We start from the raw sequence: 17,822 nt of genomic DNA, 5'->3' as shown, positions 1-17,822 counted from the left end.
GCCGCCATGGAAACCTCACAAATGAAATACTTTTTTAGGATAAGTAACTTAAAAAAAAATCATTGTAGGTTCTTCATTAAGTTAATCGTCCTAGCAGAGGGGAGGCACGCGGACAGTTTGCTTTTGCTAATCCATTTTGGCAGTGAATTTGTTGGGCTGTAATGCTGTATGCGAATGGATCATATGAATATTACATGCTGATGTATCTACAGGGATGGAATGTATTCATGTTGCTATGTTAAGCTTTTCAAATTAAATAGACTCTTGCAGAATTAAGTTGGGGCTTTCACTTACCTTCTGGTTTAAATTCCTTTTGTTATACATTTGCCGATCTATTAGTTTGTTGATGTGTGTGGTAGAATAAGCATGATTCCACTCCAGCACGTTGTTACGCCATAGTGTTTTGCAAATCACCCTTTTGCCAACCTATGTAATAATACGTCACTACCAGAGGGAAAGTACCTGCCGTGAATGCTTATTTTCCTGCCTTGTTATGGCATCCCTGAAGTTGGATTAGTAACTGCACAGCACTTGTCTGTTGATATAGAGGGAATAAATATAGTTCTTTATAAATAAATACGTGCTGTTGCAGAAACACAAACATAAATACAGCTGAATGTTATTTCTCAGTAGCTATTGATGGGTTGTAATCTTGTACTTTGGTTTCCAATGGCTTCAGGGTCTGCTCGCTAGAATCTCGGATCTCTTGCTGTGCCGGTGGACTTGTAGAAATTGTTGTCAGAAGTGTTTCGACTGTAGCTGTTGTCAAACAAATGAAGATGAAGTTGAAATCCTGGGACCTTTTCCTGCTCAGACTCCAGCCTGGCTGTAAGTTTAGATGCACAATCTCACAGCTCTAACCGAAGGGTAGGGCTGTTCAGCTGCAGTGGGAAAGTTGATATGAAATGGCGAGAGGACTTTCAGAGTTCAGAGGATGCCATATCCTAAGGAAGGGTCTCCTGCTGAGGGTGGAAATGTAGGCTACTCAATGGCAAGGTAAAAACCAGCAGTCCCATTAGCTCAAATAATAACGGGAATCTGTAAAACACTTTCTGCTAGGTAAAACAGAAGTTAGCTTGTAAGTTAGCATAGCAAGCTAATTGTTGGGTTGGCATCTAAAGATGCTTTTCTTCCAAAGTCCTACTTCCTCTGCACATGGACCAGCCCTTTGGAGCATTTTAGCTTAGTTGAAATGCTGATGAGGTTGTTTCAGAAAATTTTCTTATTCTGGCATTAAGGTGGTTATAACCTAGGAAGATGAAAGGAATACCTCATATGAGTTCTAAGGGGAAATCCATCGACAGGTTCAATTAGCAAGACCTGATCTCTTACGTCACCTTAGTGATTTTCAAGATTTCCTCTTGAATCAGTAAAGAACGAGAGTGACAACACCGGGCTTTACCTGGTGCTTTGGCTGGTGCTTTTGCATACCTAATATAAAGAAAGGCAGTGATGTCTTCCCCATTTTACTCCCTCTCCTTGGGGAATCACAGAGGTGGCTGTGGAGGCTTTAGCGAAACCAGGAAGAAAATAGAGGTCTCCTGTATTTTAATGCTGGCTCTGTCTGCTGGGCTGGGCTGTCTTCTGCGAGGGCAGATGACTTGATGGAGATGGCTAAACCTCACTGTGTCCAGAAACTGGGGCACAGGAGTTGCCCAATTAGCACACCACACGATGCTGAGATGTTGTGCCTGGGCGCTAAGGCACTCAGTTAATTTCATCCACCCTGTTAGGTCTGGAAGGTCCGTGTGCTGTGGCTGCACGAAATAAGTTGTTTCATGTTTAAATCACAGTCTTGTCTCTATACCTTCTTGAATCATGGTAGAATAGGATGGTAATTAATACTGAAGCAATAAAAATAGAAATGCTCGAGATGTGTTAGAGTGGTTTTTAAATTTGGAGCAGCATATTTAAGAGTCTGATATATGCCCAGAAATGGATTCACCTGCAATTAGTGGGAAATGGAAGCAAAATCAATGCTAAATAGGAAAGCATTTGGGCACAAGAGAACACAGCGATGAGGTAGCAGTATTGGACGTAGAAAGATTGCTGCAGAAACAATTACATACCTGGGAACAAGCAGCCAGGCTTGGTGCGAGAGGGTGCTTCAGAGCTGCTCCGCTCTGCTGGGGAGCAGAAGGGACACGACGGGCAGGTGGGGGGTGTCTGGCCCCCTGGGTTTGGGCTGCCGGCTCCTTCTGTCTGCCTCTAGGGCACTGTCAGCGTGGAGGCTCTGCTCCTCTTGTGGCCTTAAAACTCAGGTGTGTGGTGACTTTGTGGATGAGCTGGACTTTGCCACAGGCTGAAAACACGGTGACCTTTGGACTCACAAAATGCTGTCTCCATCCTGTATTGTTTTCTCCCATTCCTGCTCCATCTGAAAGCCTTGGTGGTTAGTTTCTTGCAGTGACCAAAAGCAGAAGGCAGCACACTTAGGAAAAAAAGCCCAGTTCTTCAACCACGTCATGCTTCGTGCTGCACTTACTGATGGACCTAGGACCCCCCAGCCTGGGTCACATCCCAGGGCTGTGTCTCCAGTGTCACATCTCTCTTTCCTTCCAGCTTCAGGCAGCCTGGTACAATTAGGGTCTCTCTGCTGTGCTGTAGCATTGAGAGAAGGCAAGTTCCCAAAGCCAGTGCTTGGGAAGGGCAGGCAGGAGCCAAGTAATTGTGCTTGGAGTGGAGGCATGGATGCTGTCATGCCTTAGGATGACTGAATCACCATCTCCCCTGGTACTACTGTAAATCTCATGATCTCTAAGTGTGGCTGTTGACACATGTTGTTGTAGGGCTCTGCTTGCTGAAGAAGGCTGCTGGCTCCTGCTCCTCAGCAGGGATGGACCCAGGGGAGTGCCAGGAAGGATGGCGATGCTTTAAGCTTCTGGGCTGACCTTGCTGGAAAGCGGTGAGGCAGCCCCAAATGACTGGGGTGAGGAGGTGAGGAAGGAGCCGAAGAGATGCAACTGAGAGGAAAAGGAGAGAGGAGGAACTGTAGGGAAGCAAGGGTTTGGAAAATGAAGAGGAAAGGAGAGTAAAAGGCAGGAGACAGAAGTGATGTATTTTGTTTGTGGATCAATAGGAGGGCTGCACTGTTTGTGCGTGTGGATTTAAGGTGGAAATGATGCTGCGCAGCCTCGGCTGGCGTGCAGCTCACAAGTTGAAGGTTTTTACTTTCATTTTGTTAATCTTACGCTTTCCAATCTCCTTATGCATTTTTGGGGGTAGGAGACAATGTCTGGGGTTAGATGTGTGAGCAGAGCAGGGGCTTGGAACTGGTCTCAGAATAACATGTTTAATGGGTGTGTTTTTAAAGTGCTCAGACATCTGTATAGGCTAATTGATACACACTTTTTTTTTTTTAAAAAAAAAGGCTTTTAGATTCAATGGAAACCTCTCAAGTGGAAGATGGATTTGATAACACTATTCTGCATTTATACATGCACTGAATTTGGGAGCAAATCAATTTATTGTATTCGCTGCTCACAGCCTGCAAGTGTTTTAAAACCAGATCTAGGTTTTCTGCCGCGATCTTTCATTGTTGCCACTTCTTCATGCACCCAGGATGCTGATACATGGAGAGTGCAGTTTGATCCTTCCCTACCTCCCCACTCGGTCCCCAGGGAAGAACTGATTTTATGGTCTTCATTTGCCTACTTAGCAAACACCTGAATGCCCGTGCTTGATAGCCTGTCCTTTGTGTTTTGCCAGAGGTTTTCCCTTTGGCAGCTGTGAGACACCTGATGTCCTGGAAATTCAGGAGGGGACTCTAAAGCTGCAAGCTGAAGCCTTTCCTCCTGGGAGGCTGTTGATTTTTCTCACTTCCTGAATTTTTTATAGTAGCCTCCAGTAGCAACTTAATAAATAAATAAATAAATAAAGTCTTACTGAATTGAGGCTAATTGTATTGACCTGAATGCATGGTAGCTGCTGCTGCTTGTTTCACAATGAGTGCTTGCATCCCAGTCCTTGCAAAAATGGGCTGGGAAGGAGGGTGTATGTCGGCACTGCCTGTTATGGAGTATTCTCCCTAAAAACCCAAAGATAAATGCTGCACACTCTGTGAGATTAAATTGAAATCAGAACGCGACTCCTCTTCCCAAAGGCTCTGATTAAACAGAAACAGAGCTGCTTTAACCAGAGCCAAAGTTTATTTGAGGAAAAATTATTGTGGCTCAGTAGCAATTTCCTTACTAAAGGTCATCTGTACGTTATTAACTCACTATTACGTTTACCCGTTGTAGAACATCTTTAATGCCTCTCTTCCTGATTCCCTTTTCACCCTGCCTTCTCCTCATTTTGTGCATTTGCTTCTCAAACACAAAGATGTCCAAATGCTACATATGATTGTGCAGACCTGCATTTAGGCATGAAAAAGCTGTTTGTGTTCCTAGTGCTGATTGTATGTCAAACTGCATGGTGTGGATTGCCTTTAATGGGCTGCCGGATTGTGCAAATACTGCATGCCCTTTTTAATATAGGGTTTTGTTTTGATTCCTAGATTTGATTTGATGTGATTTATTTTTTGATGTGGATGAGTTGAATGAGTCTGGGTTGGTGAGTATTTGCATGTACGCTAGATCCTGCTGGGAATTTTGTGAATTTGGAAAAGAAATTCTAGTTTAAGTCTATTTTATATTCAGGGGCCCTTTTCTATGAGTTTCCAACTTTTTTTTTCCAGAACATTTTTATTGCTGTAGTTCAGTCATTGATTGCTAGAGCGAATGATTCAACATACTTCATTTATACCCAGCCTGGCCATGAACATAGGATGAGTGAATCAGGAGCAAGGCTCAAGCGGTATTCCCCTTGCTTCGCTCATTTCACGCTGATGCTTTCCTTGTGATCTGCTGCTATTTTTCTGAGTACTCTGTCTCATGGATTAGTTTAGCATGATGGTTTACATGTCTCATACCATTGCTTGATTTCATTTCCACCTGCAGATTTCTAGCAGTGGCTCGCCTCAGAAGGTGCAGCTGGGTTACTGCTGGCTCTTGCTCTTCTTCCAGCCAAAGCTGGGAGGCCCTGGCCCATGGCGCAAACCACAGCAGCTGTGAGAAGTTGAGATTTTTAACTGAACTGCTGTTATAGATGAAAACTAAGCTGAGATGGGAATTGTATGCAGGCTTCTTTATGATCCAAGTCTCCTACTGAGTCTTCTCAAGGGTGCTACAGCTCTCACTAACATTTACTTTGTTAGTGAGATCCTGCTGACTTCCCTCTGTCCCTTTCCTCCCTCACCAAGACCCCTGGGCAGCAAAATTCCTGTCTTTTGGGAGTCACCTCTGGTTTATGGAACCAGTTATTTAAAAAAATGTCAATAGATAGCTGTTAATTAATCCTACTTATTGAGTTTTGAAACCTTGGTGTTGTATTGCAAAAAAAAAATAATATTTTACTCAGAGAGGGATTCAGGTGTCTGAGCGTGGTGGCTCCCATGCTAGTTATTTCCTGGTGATGGCCATGCTTCCAAAGGGTAGCTGTAGATTTACAGCAATAAGCTCATGTTATGAGGGCTTTATTTTTTCTTTTTTATTTTCCTCAAAGATGAATTCAGTATTGCTGATTGAGGTCCAAGTCACACGTGCCTCTGTAGCCTGTGTCACGCACTGGTGCTGATATGCTCTTGTTTGAAAGGCAAGCAGAAAGATAAAGCATCTCCCCTTTACATAGGCATGTAGTCAGTTGCTCAGCCTTTTGCTTGCCAAATAGATGTGAAGGAGATACCCTGCGGCATCCAGGGATGTGCACACAAGATTAGACACAGAATATCTGAATACGTTTTTATTCTGTATATAGTCCTTTTACTGGGCTGAATCACCTAAAGGTCTCTTGTTATAACAGGATAAGCAGCCAAAATGAGGACAAAGATGGAGACTCTGATAATACAATCAGTGAACTGCCTCCCACTCTTCAGGATGTTTCCCCTGACAGAAGGCGGTCATCTTCAGATGCATCACGGTCCACTTACAGCCTCACCAGGCGGATTTCAAGTAAGGTCGTCCTTCCAACATTAATGTAATTCTTGTGGAAAAAAAAAAAAATCAGAGTGTATTGCCTGCTCTTTCGTCTCTTAGACAGGGAATCAAGTAGAGCTGAAGGTACATTGATTAAAATCTTATCCTGCTCTACAGGAGCACAGTGGAAGGGGCCAGTCCTGTTTTTCTTGCTGAAACGTGTGTGTGATGAAAAAATGGACAAGGTGAAAAATTTGTAGTTGAGGTTGCGCTGCAGCATAACTAAGGGTACTGTTAGTTGTTCGCAAATGTAATGGTGAAAAGTCCCACTTAGCAATGTTTGCTGTGCGAGGCATTGCACGGATACAGAGTAGCTGAACTCAAAGAACAACAATGTGACTTGGGCCTGTAATGAACTGAGTTTCTAATAATCATTTTTGTGCATTTTTCTCATTTAGGTTTAGAGTCGAGGAGGCCAAGTTCTCCATTAATTGACATTAAACCTATTGAGTTTGGAATAATAGGAGCCAAGAAAGAAATAGTTCAGCCAACTATCCTGCGGAAAACCTATAGCCCGGATGACTATTTTAGAAAATTTGAACCAAGACTGTACTCTCTTGACTCAAACAGCGATGATATGGACTCCTTGACAGATGAGGAAATCTTATCGAAGTACCAGCTGGGCATGCTGCACTTTAGCACTCAGTATGACCTGTTGCATAATTACCTAATAGTGCGAGTCATTGAGGCTAAGGACCTGCCTCCCCCGATTTCATACGACGGCTCAAGGCAAGATATGGCTCACTCCAACCCCTACGTGAAGATCTGCCTGCTTCCAGACCAGAAGAACTCCAAGCAGACCGGAGTTAAGCGCAAAACTCAGAACCCAGTGTTTGAAGAGAGGTACACATTTGAAATCCCATTTTTAGAAGCCCAGAGAAGAACTCTGCTTTTAACCGTAGTGGATTTTGACAAATTCTCACGCCATTGTGTTATTGGCAAAGTGTCAATGCCTTTGAGTGATGTAGACCTTGTGAAAGGCGGTCACTGGTGGAAAGCCCTTGTTCCTAGTTCTCAGGTAACAGAATTTATCAGATTATTGCCACGTTTTTTCTCACTTTTTTTTTTTTGTGTGTGTGTGTAGTTCCTTTGCTTGTTGGCAGTTGATACTATTTCTGATTAGTCATCGTCATCTTGTTAATACAGCATCTGCTGGGCTGAAATAACGTTGGGCCTGTAGCTGGCCTTGTAGCTGTTCTGCGGTGAGGTAGAGGAGCTGCCTTCTTTTATATTCAGAGGAGGTGGAATGACAGAAGATCTATGTCAACTCTAATGAGAACAAATCAAAACTGCTTTGGAAATCTGCACCTTGTGGAAGATCTTTCTCGTCACTGCAGTGACCTGCATCTCTTCCCAGAGACTGCAGTGACACTGTCCCAGCTGGGTCACTCCTGTGGTTGTACACATGGAGAACCACTGGCACCAGTTCAGTAATGATCTGATGCAAAGAAGGTATATGGAAGACAAATCTATCCCAGAGCAAAAAATTGCAAGATAATTTTATTTGTGTCATGTCCCTGAAGGAAATTAAACTTGCCATAGATTATATCTGATGTACGTGGCCTGCTGCAGGTTTGGGTCTGCAGTTTTCTCTGGGTGGGATGGGAGAAGGTTGCAGAGGGTCCTCTCAGGATAGGGCCCCCGGCAGTGCCACCTCCTCTGCAGCAAGGGAAGGAGTTCTGAGATCTGAGCTTTGCAGCCAGGACCTGCCCTTAGCTACCAGATTTGCTTTTAGCACCATCACCTGCAGTGACCAATTTAAAAGCCAAGCCAAGAGCCAGGCATGGGTGTCCTACCTGTTTGTGCTAAGGATGGGAGTATCGCTGAAGGCTGGTCTAACATGGTTGCCCCTGTTTGTGTGTCACCAGCTCTGGGAGTGCATTTTCTAGGCCTTAGAGCCTTCGCTGAATCAAAAACCCCATGTGAACACTGACAGTTCACAGTTCCTTTGATTTTTGTGTGTCTACGAAAGGATGTCATAGCCAGAAGTGTTGGATGAGATGAAGGACAAATCAATGACCTTGCCTCTGTTTTATAGTGAGTCTGAGAGCATGATTTGAAATGGGAATTGTCATCAGGTGCTGGTGGGAAGAAAAGCAAGCCAGGCAGCGTTTGTGTGCAGTCGGTGAGGTCTCTGCCCGGCTCTGGGCGCGCAGCGACTGGAGAGAGCTTTGTGCTTCCTCAGAGCTCAGGGAGAAGAGAAACAAGACCCTGATAACTGGAGGAGAGCTGGCTGGATTTGCTAGAGTAGAAACAGTGGCATTATGGGATTTGCCAGGACATTTTTTCATGCAAAAAGGAAAGATGTGAAAATTGAGTGCAAGTGAAAACCGTGGGCTCCCTGGTGTCTGTGCTGGGGTCTGCTTTGCATGATGGTTGGAGAGGCAGGGGCAAATGTGCATAAGGAAAATAAACAAGAACAGATATTCTTGGGCTCCCCTCACCACCTTTTTTCCCAAATGTTTATTCATGAATGCACGTGATTTTATTTTTCTTTTTGGTACTAGTGGCTCATCATGGGCTCAGTATTGATGTATCTGAGAACAGAGTTCTCTTTGCATCCCTCTTATCCTCCCGTGACTCATGCCATGCGGCCTTGCTATTTATTTTTTTCTTTGCCTTTGCATGACAAACCTGTCTCTGCATTTTGCATCTCTTTATTAGTAACCTGGAGTCACTGCACAGCTAATGCCTACCCTGGTTCGCCAAGACCATCTCAGCCTTCACGTGCCTGGCCTGGAGCCAGCCCTTCCTCCGGCCTCTCCAAAGTTTCAGTGAAAGCTGCTGCTGCTTTCAGCAGTGCTGTCTGCTCCAGCAGGATTTCAGCTAAATTATTTATGCAGGAATTGGCATTTTGATTTTTGTAAAATTAAGGAGAAAATGAAAACTCCCTGTGAATGGACAGGCTTAACCTTACAAGACTTTTCCCATAAGATAGAAAGCAGATAAAGTCAAATCTTAATTTAACCAAAAAGTCCTTTGCACCTTGGTTGGATAAGTGCCTTGTTTTGTGGCTTTAGTTAAGTGTTTTCTCATATTTCCTTGTTCTTTCTGGCTGGGCGCTAGCTAACTGGCAGAATGCAAAGAGAATAGCCGTGCTTGTACTAGGACATCCAGGCAGGATGTTTTATATCATTTTTCCATGTTCTGTCACTGATAAGGTTTTAAAGCTCATTGACTAGGGTTCATTTTCTGCTTGTGCAGATTAAAGATAAAAGCATTGATCAAAGGGTTAAAATAAATCCTGGAAGCAGTAAAACAATAAAGCTTATTACTTTGAAAATCTGCATTTTAATGCCTTTCAATAACAGTAATGCTTAGGCTAGAAATTTGTAATTTTTGTTTGCCAATTGAAAGATTCTGCCTTTGACATGATAGATTTGACATGTTGACTTTTTTTCTTTTTAATACTTCTCTTTCTTTTTTTTTTTTTGCTTGGTTAGTTGTGGGGCAGCCTTTATTCACTTCTTGTTGACTGAACCTGGGGCTGCCCAAGTGCATTTTGTGTAGTGAGATCAGGATAGACTGGGACAGAGCAACCCACCGCCGCTGGTATTTTCTTTTACAGAAGGTATTGTGGGCTTCCTGAGAGCCAGACAGAGCAGCAGTGGTGCCACCCTGGTGATTAGGTGATGAAAACTTTCCGGGCTGGGCTGGCTTGCCCGGGGCGGCGAGGCTGAGCAGCAGCTGGCAGCAGCTCCACCACCAGTGATGGAGCCCGTGTTGAAGAAAGCTCTGCAACAGGTGCTTGTAAAACCAGCCACAGAGGGAGAGAAAGACAGACAGGCATAGATGAGAAATGTAGAGATGGAAGACAGAAAATATGTGGTGTTTTTTTTGTTTGTTTGTTTTTTAGCTGGTATTTATAGACAGAAGCGTGTTGAGATGGAGGGAAGTGAATGCAGGCGGCAGGAGCTGAGGAGAAGGGGTTTTGATTCATACCAATGGGGTGGGACGGGACGGGGTTTGCAGAAGAGCAGGGAAAGCAGCTTAAATGGGCTCAGCTAAGATAACCATCTGCTTTGCTGCCTGGAAACCATTGCCAAGGTACATGCTGATAGGGCGGGTGCTGAGCCCTGGTCCCACACTCACCATGAGCCCCATCAAGCCCAGAGGTGGGGTTGTGTCTCAGCACAGGACCACAAATGGGGTGCCAGCAGAGTTTTGGGGCACGCGGTGTTGGTGGGACAGGTGGCTGTCTCCCAAACTGAGCCATGGTCCAGCTCCTGCAGCAGCAACTCCATCGGCTGCACTGGGGTTGGACCAGGATAACCACCTGCAAGCCACACAATGGTGTGTGCAGCTCTCGGGTGGGCACAGGCACGGTGTGTTTGGTAGCAGAACGTCTCCATTACCCCCTCACAGAGCTGCTCGTTAACAGACAGCCTAAAAATTACCTTGGGTCTAGCCAGTCAGATGAACCGGACTGCTCATCATACCGGGATACAGACAGTTGTTATATCAGGAGCATATTGTGTCACCAGAGAAGCTCAATATGGGCGAGCAGCATGCTGTCCTCCTGAGGAATCAGCACAAGACGATACTCAGTGCTAAACATCAGGTGAAAGACTGTGCCTGTACAGAAGCACTTTTGGTGGCTTGGGAAGTGTGTGCAGCATTTGGTGGGATTGTGTCCAACACGGAGGCACAGGTGAGCTGCTGCCCAGTGTATGATCAGCGCCAGCGAATACGCAGAAGGTCTGACTCCTTGTAGAAATGTCAGTTTAGGTACTGCCAAATTCGTTATCCCTAGTAGTTCTGGATGACTTTTTTTTCTAGTATAATTAGAGTGTTTCTAAAGTGCAGTAGCTGTTCACGGAGGAGCACTGAGTCCAGTCCCCATAGGAACGCTCTGCGCTCCTTAAATATCCCCTTAAATGTGTGTGGCTTTGCTTAATTACCATGAATGAAGTTGGCAGCCCTTGCCGTGGCTGTGCTCAGATTCACACATTTCTCTGTTAAGATTAATTCCAAAACACATGTTCAGGACCCCAAGTTTTATTGACATATGATTCATTTCTCTTTTGGCAGATTTGAGTAGGCAGGAATAAACGTTTTAGACCAGCAGTAATGAGAGCTTGGAGATCATTCTGCAAAAGAAAAAAACTTGCGTGGTTGTAGTTGGGGAAAATAGCACAAAAATTCCTTCTCCCCTCAAATTAAGCCATTTATATAATAGAGGGGATAAGTATTGGACTTGCTTTTTTAACTTCATACTATGAGAGCAGTAGAGTGACAGTCTTTTAAGGAGCTGTCATCTTTGTCCATTCAAAACAGCATGTGCTGCACAAATAGCTCTCCTGTGGCAGGGCTCTACAGTTTTTGATTCCCATCTCAGGGATAAGCCTACGGCAAGCATTGTTCTGTTGTTCTTACCATGCCTTGCTTGGGAAGGAAAAGCAAGAAGGGAATCTGAAATTCAGGTAATGATTCACTTTGGGGCAGTTCTTTTGCACATTACCTTGAATTGTGGCGTGCAGGCGGGCGGCCCTGGCACGCTGCTTGGAGCCCAGCAGTTGTGCCTGCACCACGTTTTTTCTTGGCACTGACACTCCCGGGCTTGCCCACTGCAGTCTGAGAAGGAGCCATCCTTGGGGAACATGCTATGCTTTGCATTTGGTAGCACAGGGTATTATTAAAAAAACATGCCAGCACACATCTCTCATACAGGCGTAGGACAGATGGAAAGGTGTCCGGAGACTTTGTTCAGAGAGCCTTGGCGCAGTGTTTGGTTCAACCTCGTGTGTGTCGGCATGGAAGGGGGCTCCGTGCTGGTAAAACGGAGTTGCAGGAAATTAAATATGGAAGTGAGCATTGTCAGGGCTTTTTCCTTTTTTTTTTTTTTTTAAAGCTGTCCAGAAGCTTAGCAGCTGCTTAATTAAAGGGGTGATGCAGAATCACTGCTGATGAACGTGGCTTGGATATGTATATCTACTTGCTCATTAATGGGATGCTGAAATCCAGCCGGTGGTTTGCCCGTGCCTGGCTGGAGGCAGGGTCTGGGGAGCTGCCACCACCCATGGGTGCCTGGTGCTGCGGGACGGTGGCGGTGGCCGTGGTGCAGCCTCAGCAGCAGCACAGCCGGCTCCGAGGTCTTCACACTCCCTTCCCAGCTGGCCTTGTCTCCTGACAACACTTCAGCTCTTAACCTGTGGTTGGTTGTAGTGTTTTGGCCTATGGCATTCTGCCGTTTTTCCTTGCATCTTTTCTCTATTTTAGGTCCATTCCAGATTTTTTTTTTTGGTTGGTTGGTTTCCCCCCTTTTTGAGTCTTTAAAGCCCCAGCACTGGGAAGTTTTTCTTCCTGAACATTTTCTCTTTTTGCCCTCATCTGTCTCTTCTGCTTCCAGCTGTCACCTCAGTCACCTCCTCCCTTCACCCGTGTGTCAGTCACTCCTTGCCCTTTTTGCAGAGGACCGCGATGCTGCGGGGATTATTTTGTTGAGGCGGAGCCCAGAGGAGGTGCTGGTGCTCCCCGCAGGAAACCTTGCATCTTGTGCCCGGAGGCTTTTTCATGAGAGAGGCAAATCAGAGATACCTTCTCTTGCAGTTGCTGGTGGGAACAGGTGGCAGGTGGCCGTTCTGCTCCTGTTTCAGATTCCCAGATGGATCCTTGCTTTATGGCTGAAGCGTCAGGGCTGTTTGACTCGTACAGCCCAGGGATCTGGATCAGAAACAGTCCTTCCTCTAGGGACGGGTCCCTGGCCCTGTGGGCAGTTCCCCTCGCACTGCCTCCCCATGTGAGGTGAAAATGAGAAGCTGCTTCTCCTCGCTGGTGTCATTATAGAGGATGCTGATGGGTCTGGCAGAGCTGGGGGAACTGCTCCAGCCGCAGCATTGCTGCAGGTGCCACGCAGAGAGCAAACGCCTGCGAACCTCCCTTACCCCGAGGTCTGTGTCTACAGAAGCAGGACTTGTGCCACGGCTCCTCTAAACGCGCCGTTCGTGAGCTGCTTTTGTCCTGTTGCCAGAAAGCTCAAAAGTATCAGAGAACCTCAAGATGGGCAGTATCTCCTGGGAGGGTGGGTGGGAATAAATGGTTTCCTCATGGCCATGTGAATTTGCAAAGACTTTAGAAAGGATTTTGTGACTCTCTTCATTATGTATCTGCTCAGCCTGTTACACAGGTAACATTCTTCTCCATTGGTGTGTGTGTGTATATATATATCTGTCTATATATGTATATATGTGTGTGTATATATTTCAGGTTCTGGTCCTTAATAGCCCAGCCTTCCAGAAATAATTGCTGTGTGTCACGGGATGCTGTAGAGAGCCTGTTAGAGCAAACTGTTCTAAGCCATCAGTTTTCTGCTGTGCCTGGAGGTATCATCACAGATAACCTTGAGGAGGAAAATCAATCTGAAACTTCATTAGGAGCGTTGCATAGATGTCTGTGCTGATGTAATGTGCTCTGGTTCCCGTCGGGAACTGGGGAGAGTTTTTAGCTGCAGGATTTTGCTGGTGTTGTAGCAGTACGAAATGAACAGCTGGGGGGGGGGCTGCGAGTAAGGAATTGCCCTGATCCAAACAAGATGTGCAAGTGGCATTAATTAAAAACTCTTTTTCCCTTGGGACAGCCTTGTTGTGTTTCAGAGAGGACAGAAGAGGGAAAAAAAAATATATCTTTTGTGTGTTTGGTTCAACCCAAGTAGTAAGGGTAGAAGGTTCTGGATCAAGGCGAGCCCAAGGCTGGCTGTGAAATAGGCTGTGGAGGGAAACAGCCAGGAGTGAAATGTAAATGAGAGCTTCAGGAGAGTCTCAGACATCTAGGCTTGTGTCACTTAGGCACCTAATCAAACAGGAAATTGCTTTCCCAGGGTCATCTGGGATCTCGGCACAAATCAGCACGTCATCAGCATAATAATGGTAACTCAACCATGCCTTTGCGCAGCCGTGCCTGAGGGGCACCTCTGCACATTGTGTTCTGTGAACATCTTGTGTTCACATAGGCAAAACCAGCAGCGTTTCAGTTTTCCGATGCAAAGATGGAGGAAAAGGAAAATTCAGACACTTCCCCCCCTGCCATGACCAATGTGCCGGTGACACGTCTTGTGCTTAAGCTTGCATCCCTCTCTTCTGCGCTCAGCCGATACATGGGTGTGAGATTTGGGGAGGCTTCGGTGTGCCACAGAACAACAGCCGTGCTGCTGTGCCTGGAGTCTCTCCAGGAAAACATGTCTTGACGTTATTCTTGCTGATAAAAATACCTGTAAACAGCATGGTGGCCACGGGGGTCAGTGGTTACGGCTGCGCAGTGTGGATGCCCAAGCTCAGCAGGTCCGTGTGCTGGAGGAGCACCCTGGCCAGCCCTGCGGGCCCCACCAGCCACATGAGACCTCTACATCCATGCATCCATCCCTGAGCTGGGTCTCCTGCCCATCCTGTAATGAGAAGGGTCCTTTTTGTCCATCGTACGGTGAACTCCAGAAGCTCCCCAGTTATCTCTGTTCTGCCTGCTGAGCACCGAGTCCTTTAAGCAGCTCCTCTGCCTACATCCCCATTTCCCCGTCCAACACAAAGTGTGCCATCAGCATGCCTTAGTGAGGCTGTCACATCAGCAAGGGCACACCTGGTGTGAGCTTGCTGGGGAAAGAGCGGGGAGCAAAAACCTGAGGAGGTGCACCTCCTTGTGCCTAGGGCTTCTTGGAGCACCCAGTTGGGTCCTTGCCTGTTGCTTAACAACGACGGCAAATGACAAGTGACCAAAGAACAGGGGAAGGCTGCTGAGTGTGGTTGGGCATCACAGGGTGGAGGTGCTCCTCCGATGTTCTGGGGAGAAACGCATGGTAGCTACCAACCACAGATGTTTTCTTGTGCGCTTGGTGTCCCCCTGGCCACTGTGGCAGGATTTGAGACATGTTTCCTAGATCATTGCAGCTAAAGTAGAAATAATGTGTTTATAGGATCAGAGGCAGTTCACTTCTCGAGTTAAGTGCTTTTAAAGGTCTGAGTCACTCATACTGTAAGCTATTCGGGGAGCTGGGTTTCCTTCTGAAAGCACCTTTTGTTATCACCAGGAACACTTTTGTTCCGCCTTGCCATGGGGCTGCTTTGTTTTTGAGCACACTCATCCTGCCATGGTCTTTCTGGGCTGGCTTGTACCTTACTTCCCCTAAGATAATTAGCAAAAATCTGGACACAGTTGAAAAGCAGCAAGAGACAGAAGGCACTACTGGGATTTGGGAATTTAAGCCTGAGCTGAGGCTCATTAAAGCCAGTTGTAGTCTTCTGACTTTGTTGGATCACACTTACAAAATATAGTGTTTTATATCTCTCCTCACTCAAATATATGCCCAAACAGTCAAAAAGGTTCTTGCAGAGCTGCCGATATCCCTGGTAGATTGGGTCCTGCTGAAAATCAGGGATTTAGCTTTACCTTTCCCCAGCAAGGTCTCATGTTGGGCAGCACCATGGTGCTTACATTGCAGGAGCTCTTTGAATAAACTTGGCTTGGCTTCAAGGGAACCTAGCCTGATTTTTGTGGGTGTAAAAAATGGAGCAATTTTGCTCCCATTGGCGCAGACCCTTGGGGGAGACCTGCGTGTCCCTGCTGAGCCTCCCCTCGCCTCCCAGGGAGACCCCTTCCTGCAGCCTCTCCTTTGGCCGAAGGAGCCTCTTAATTCCTGCACGTCTTGGTTAAGGTCCACAGGTTCCACCATGGGTGGGTCCAGAAGTAATTACCCCAAATTTTAACGTGGGTCTCCAGCACTCTAAGTTTGAGGTGATCTGAAAAGTCCTACCTTCCTGCCCAGTGTCAGCCTGCCTCCTGGCTGTGTCAGGAACTTGATATTTACAGGCTAAACTGTTTGACTGTCTCTTCCCAGCTGGTAATAGCATCACTAATTAGTTTCCTAATTTGTGCTGTCTAAATGTACCTGAATTTCTAGGAATTAAAGTCTGCATAGAGCCCAGCACAGCAGTGAATGCGAGCAGAAAACAAGCCTGGATGCATTAAAAACGTTGTTGGTGTTATAAAAAAATGAGCTGAGGTTGAGGGATATCTCAGGCGGACCCTGTTTGTGTGCTGTGGGTGCTGAGTGCTTCGTTACCATGCTGGTAATAGATTTTACAAGCCAGGTGTGAACTTTGAGATTAGCCCTTGTGGTTTGTTAGCCAGGAGGGGGGAAGGAGAAGTCATCCTGAGTGACAGCATCGGGGTGGCTTTGTGCTGCCCATGGGCTCCTGGCCAGGTCTGCTACCATGGTCCTGCTTGGGGTCACCATTCTCAGTGATAAATGTGTCAGAGGTTTTGGGGGAAGATCAAAGCAAAGATGATAGAATTGGTCATTTAAATTACCTTGCGTGTGATGCTGTCCTAGATTCCTAGATCCTTACCTTGTGCTACAGGTGGGCACAATGGTTTGTTTAGGTGTGGCTTGACCTTCCAAGGGTTGTGAGCACTGGGTATGTGTTGGGTCAGGTGCTGGGAAATGTATTTCTGATTGAAATAATTGAAAATACCATATTTTGAAGAGAACTGTGATGTGGGGCTTCATGAAGGCTGATGGAAGCAAGTTGCCTTCCAGGAAAAGCACAAGTACTGCAGCAGCAGCAGAACAGTTTGCAGCACATGGTGGATAGGAGTCCATGTGCTGTGTAATCACATCCTGCCACGTAATGCGACCCAAGAGATGCTGTGACGAAAAGAGTTAAGGTTAAGAAATCAGATGCTTTTTATGGCATGGGAGAGAGGCTGTAGGAAAGGTGCAGAGGTGCCATCAGGATGGCTAGTTGGGGGTTGATGCTGCTGGCGTGGCTTTGGGGCAGTTAAGTGTGTGAATAGGGCACGTGGTTTTGGCTTAGGATCAGGCAGCCTGTTGGCATATTTTCCATTGAAGGCAAATAAATAAATAAATAAATAAAAATAGATTGTATTGCATCGGAGGTGCAGGGCTCCCTCAGCCTGCCACCTGCTCCTGCATGCCGAGCGCATCCTGCTGCCTTTGCCGGGAGTAGTCAACGGGAACAGAGGAGACAAAATGCCTGGGGGAGAACTTTTAATATGATTACCTGACGTCAGATTTAGTGCTGGGCTTGTTAGGCGAGGAGCCGAATGGCCGGCGGGCAGCAGGAACTGCTGGTGTGCTGCCTTCCTGCCAGGCAGCGGGTGCAGCCCCGTGCCACGCTGAGGACCTGGGCGCCTGGAGAGAATTTGGGTGCGCTCGTGTTCACAGCTCTGCCTGGGGTGGGCACCGGGTGTGCTGACCCATCTGCTGATGAATTTGGTTCTTTGGGCCAGCTCAGGTTGTTGCTGTGTCTCAGAGCTTTTTTTTCTTTATTGCCTAGCCAGTCACTTTGTGATTTCTGTAATCTAATATTTGGGGCACCGTTAAAGATATTTAAGCCTTTTGCTATGATTGCAGTACCGCAGCAGCTCCTCTTCTCCTGTGAGCGGGCGGTGGCGGTCATGTCTTGGCTGGGCTTTGACTTACACTGCCATCAGGGATGCAGAGCTAGTGCTGGGCTCCTGCATAGACCCGGGACAACTTTGAAGGAGCGGTGACCTGCCAGGGCAGGTGGGTGTGCTCTGCACCTCCAGCATTGCTTCCGTGTGCTTATTTTGCATCCGAGAACAGCAGCGTCTCTGAGCCACATTGTGCTAAGGGGAAGAGGTTGTTCTGTGCTGCCATGTCTGAGGAGCAGTGCTTTCAGTTCTCCATATTTATTTATTTATTTATTTTAATTCCTGTTTTTAAGCACCATTAAGTGAAAGGAAAAGAAATAACGCCTGAACAGCTATATTCAAGTGAAGCGATGGCTGTGATATAGCCTGACAAGAAGCAAGGGCAGGGTTAAGCTGGGCATGCAG

General features: G+C 46.4%; 1 protein-coding gene across 8 annotated transcripts in view; it reads left to right on the top strand.

Annotated features, from left to right (window-relative positions):
• The window catches only part of SYT17 (synaptotagmin 17), a 49,026-nt gene that overhangs the window by 15,814 nt on the left and 15,390 nt on the right, over positions 1-17,822 (top strand). For 6 of the 8 annotated variants that reach the window (XM_080556486.1, XM_080556489.1, XM_080556492.1 and 3 more), the window contains 3 exons: positions 680-828; positions 5,842-5,990; positions 6,413-7,032. In XM_080556486.1, the coding sequence (XP_080412612.1) occupies positions 680-828; positions 5,842-5,990; positions 6,413-7,032 (918 nt within the window). The remainder of the gene's footprint in view (positions 1-679; positions 829-5,841; positions 5,991-6,412; positions 7,033-17,822) is intronic. The other 2 variants (XM_080556491.1, XM_080556490.1) reach the window with 1 other exon arrangement.

Source organism: Anser brachyrhynchus, assembly GCF_964034855.1.
Source record: "Anser brachyrhynchus genome assembly, chromosome: 15".
NCBI classification, from domain to species: Eukaryota; Metazoa; Chordata; class Aves; order Anseriformes; family Anatidae; genus Anser; species Anser brachyrhynchus.
Note: the sequence above shows the minus strand (reverse complement) of the source record. Positions and strands in the feature narration are given on the sequence as shown.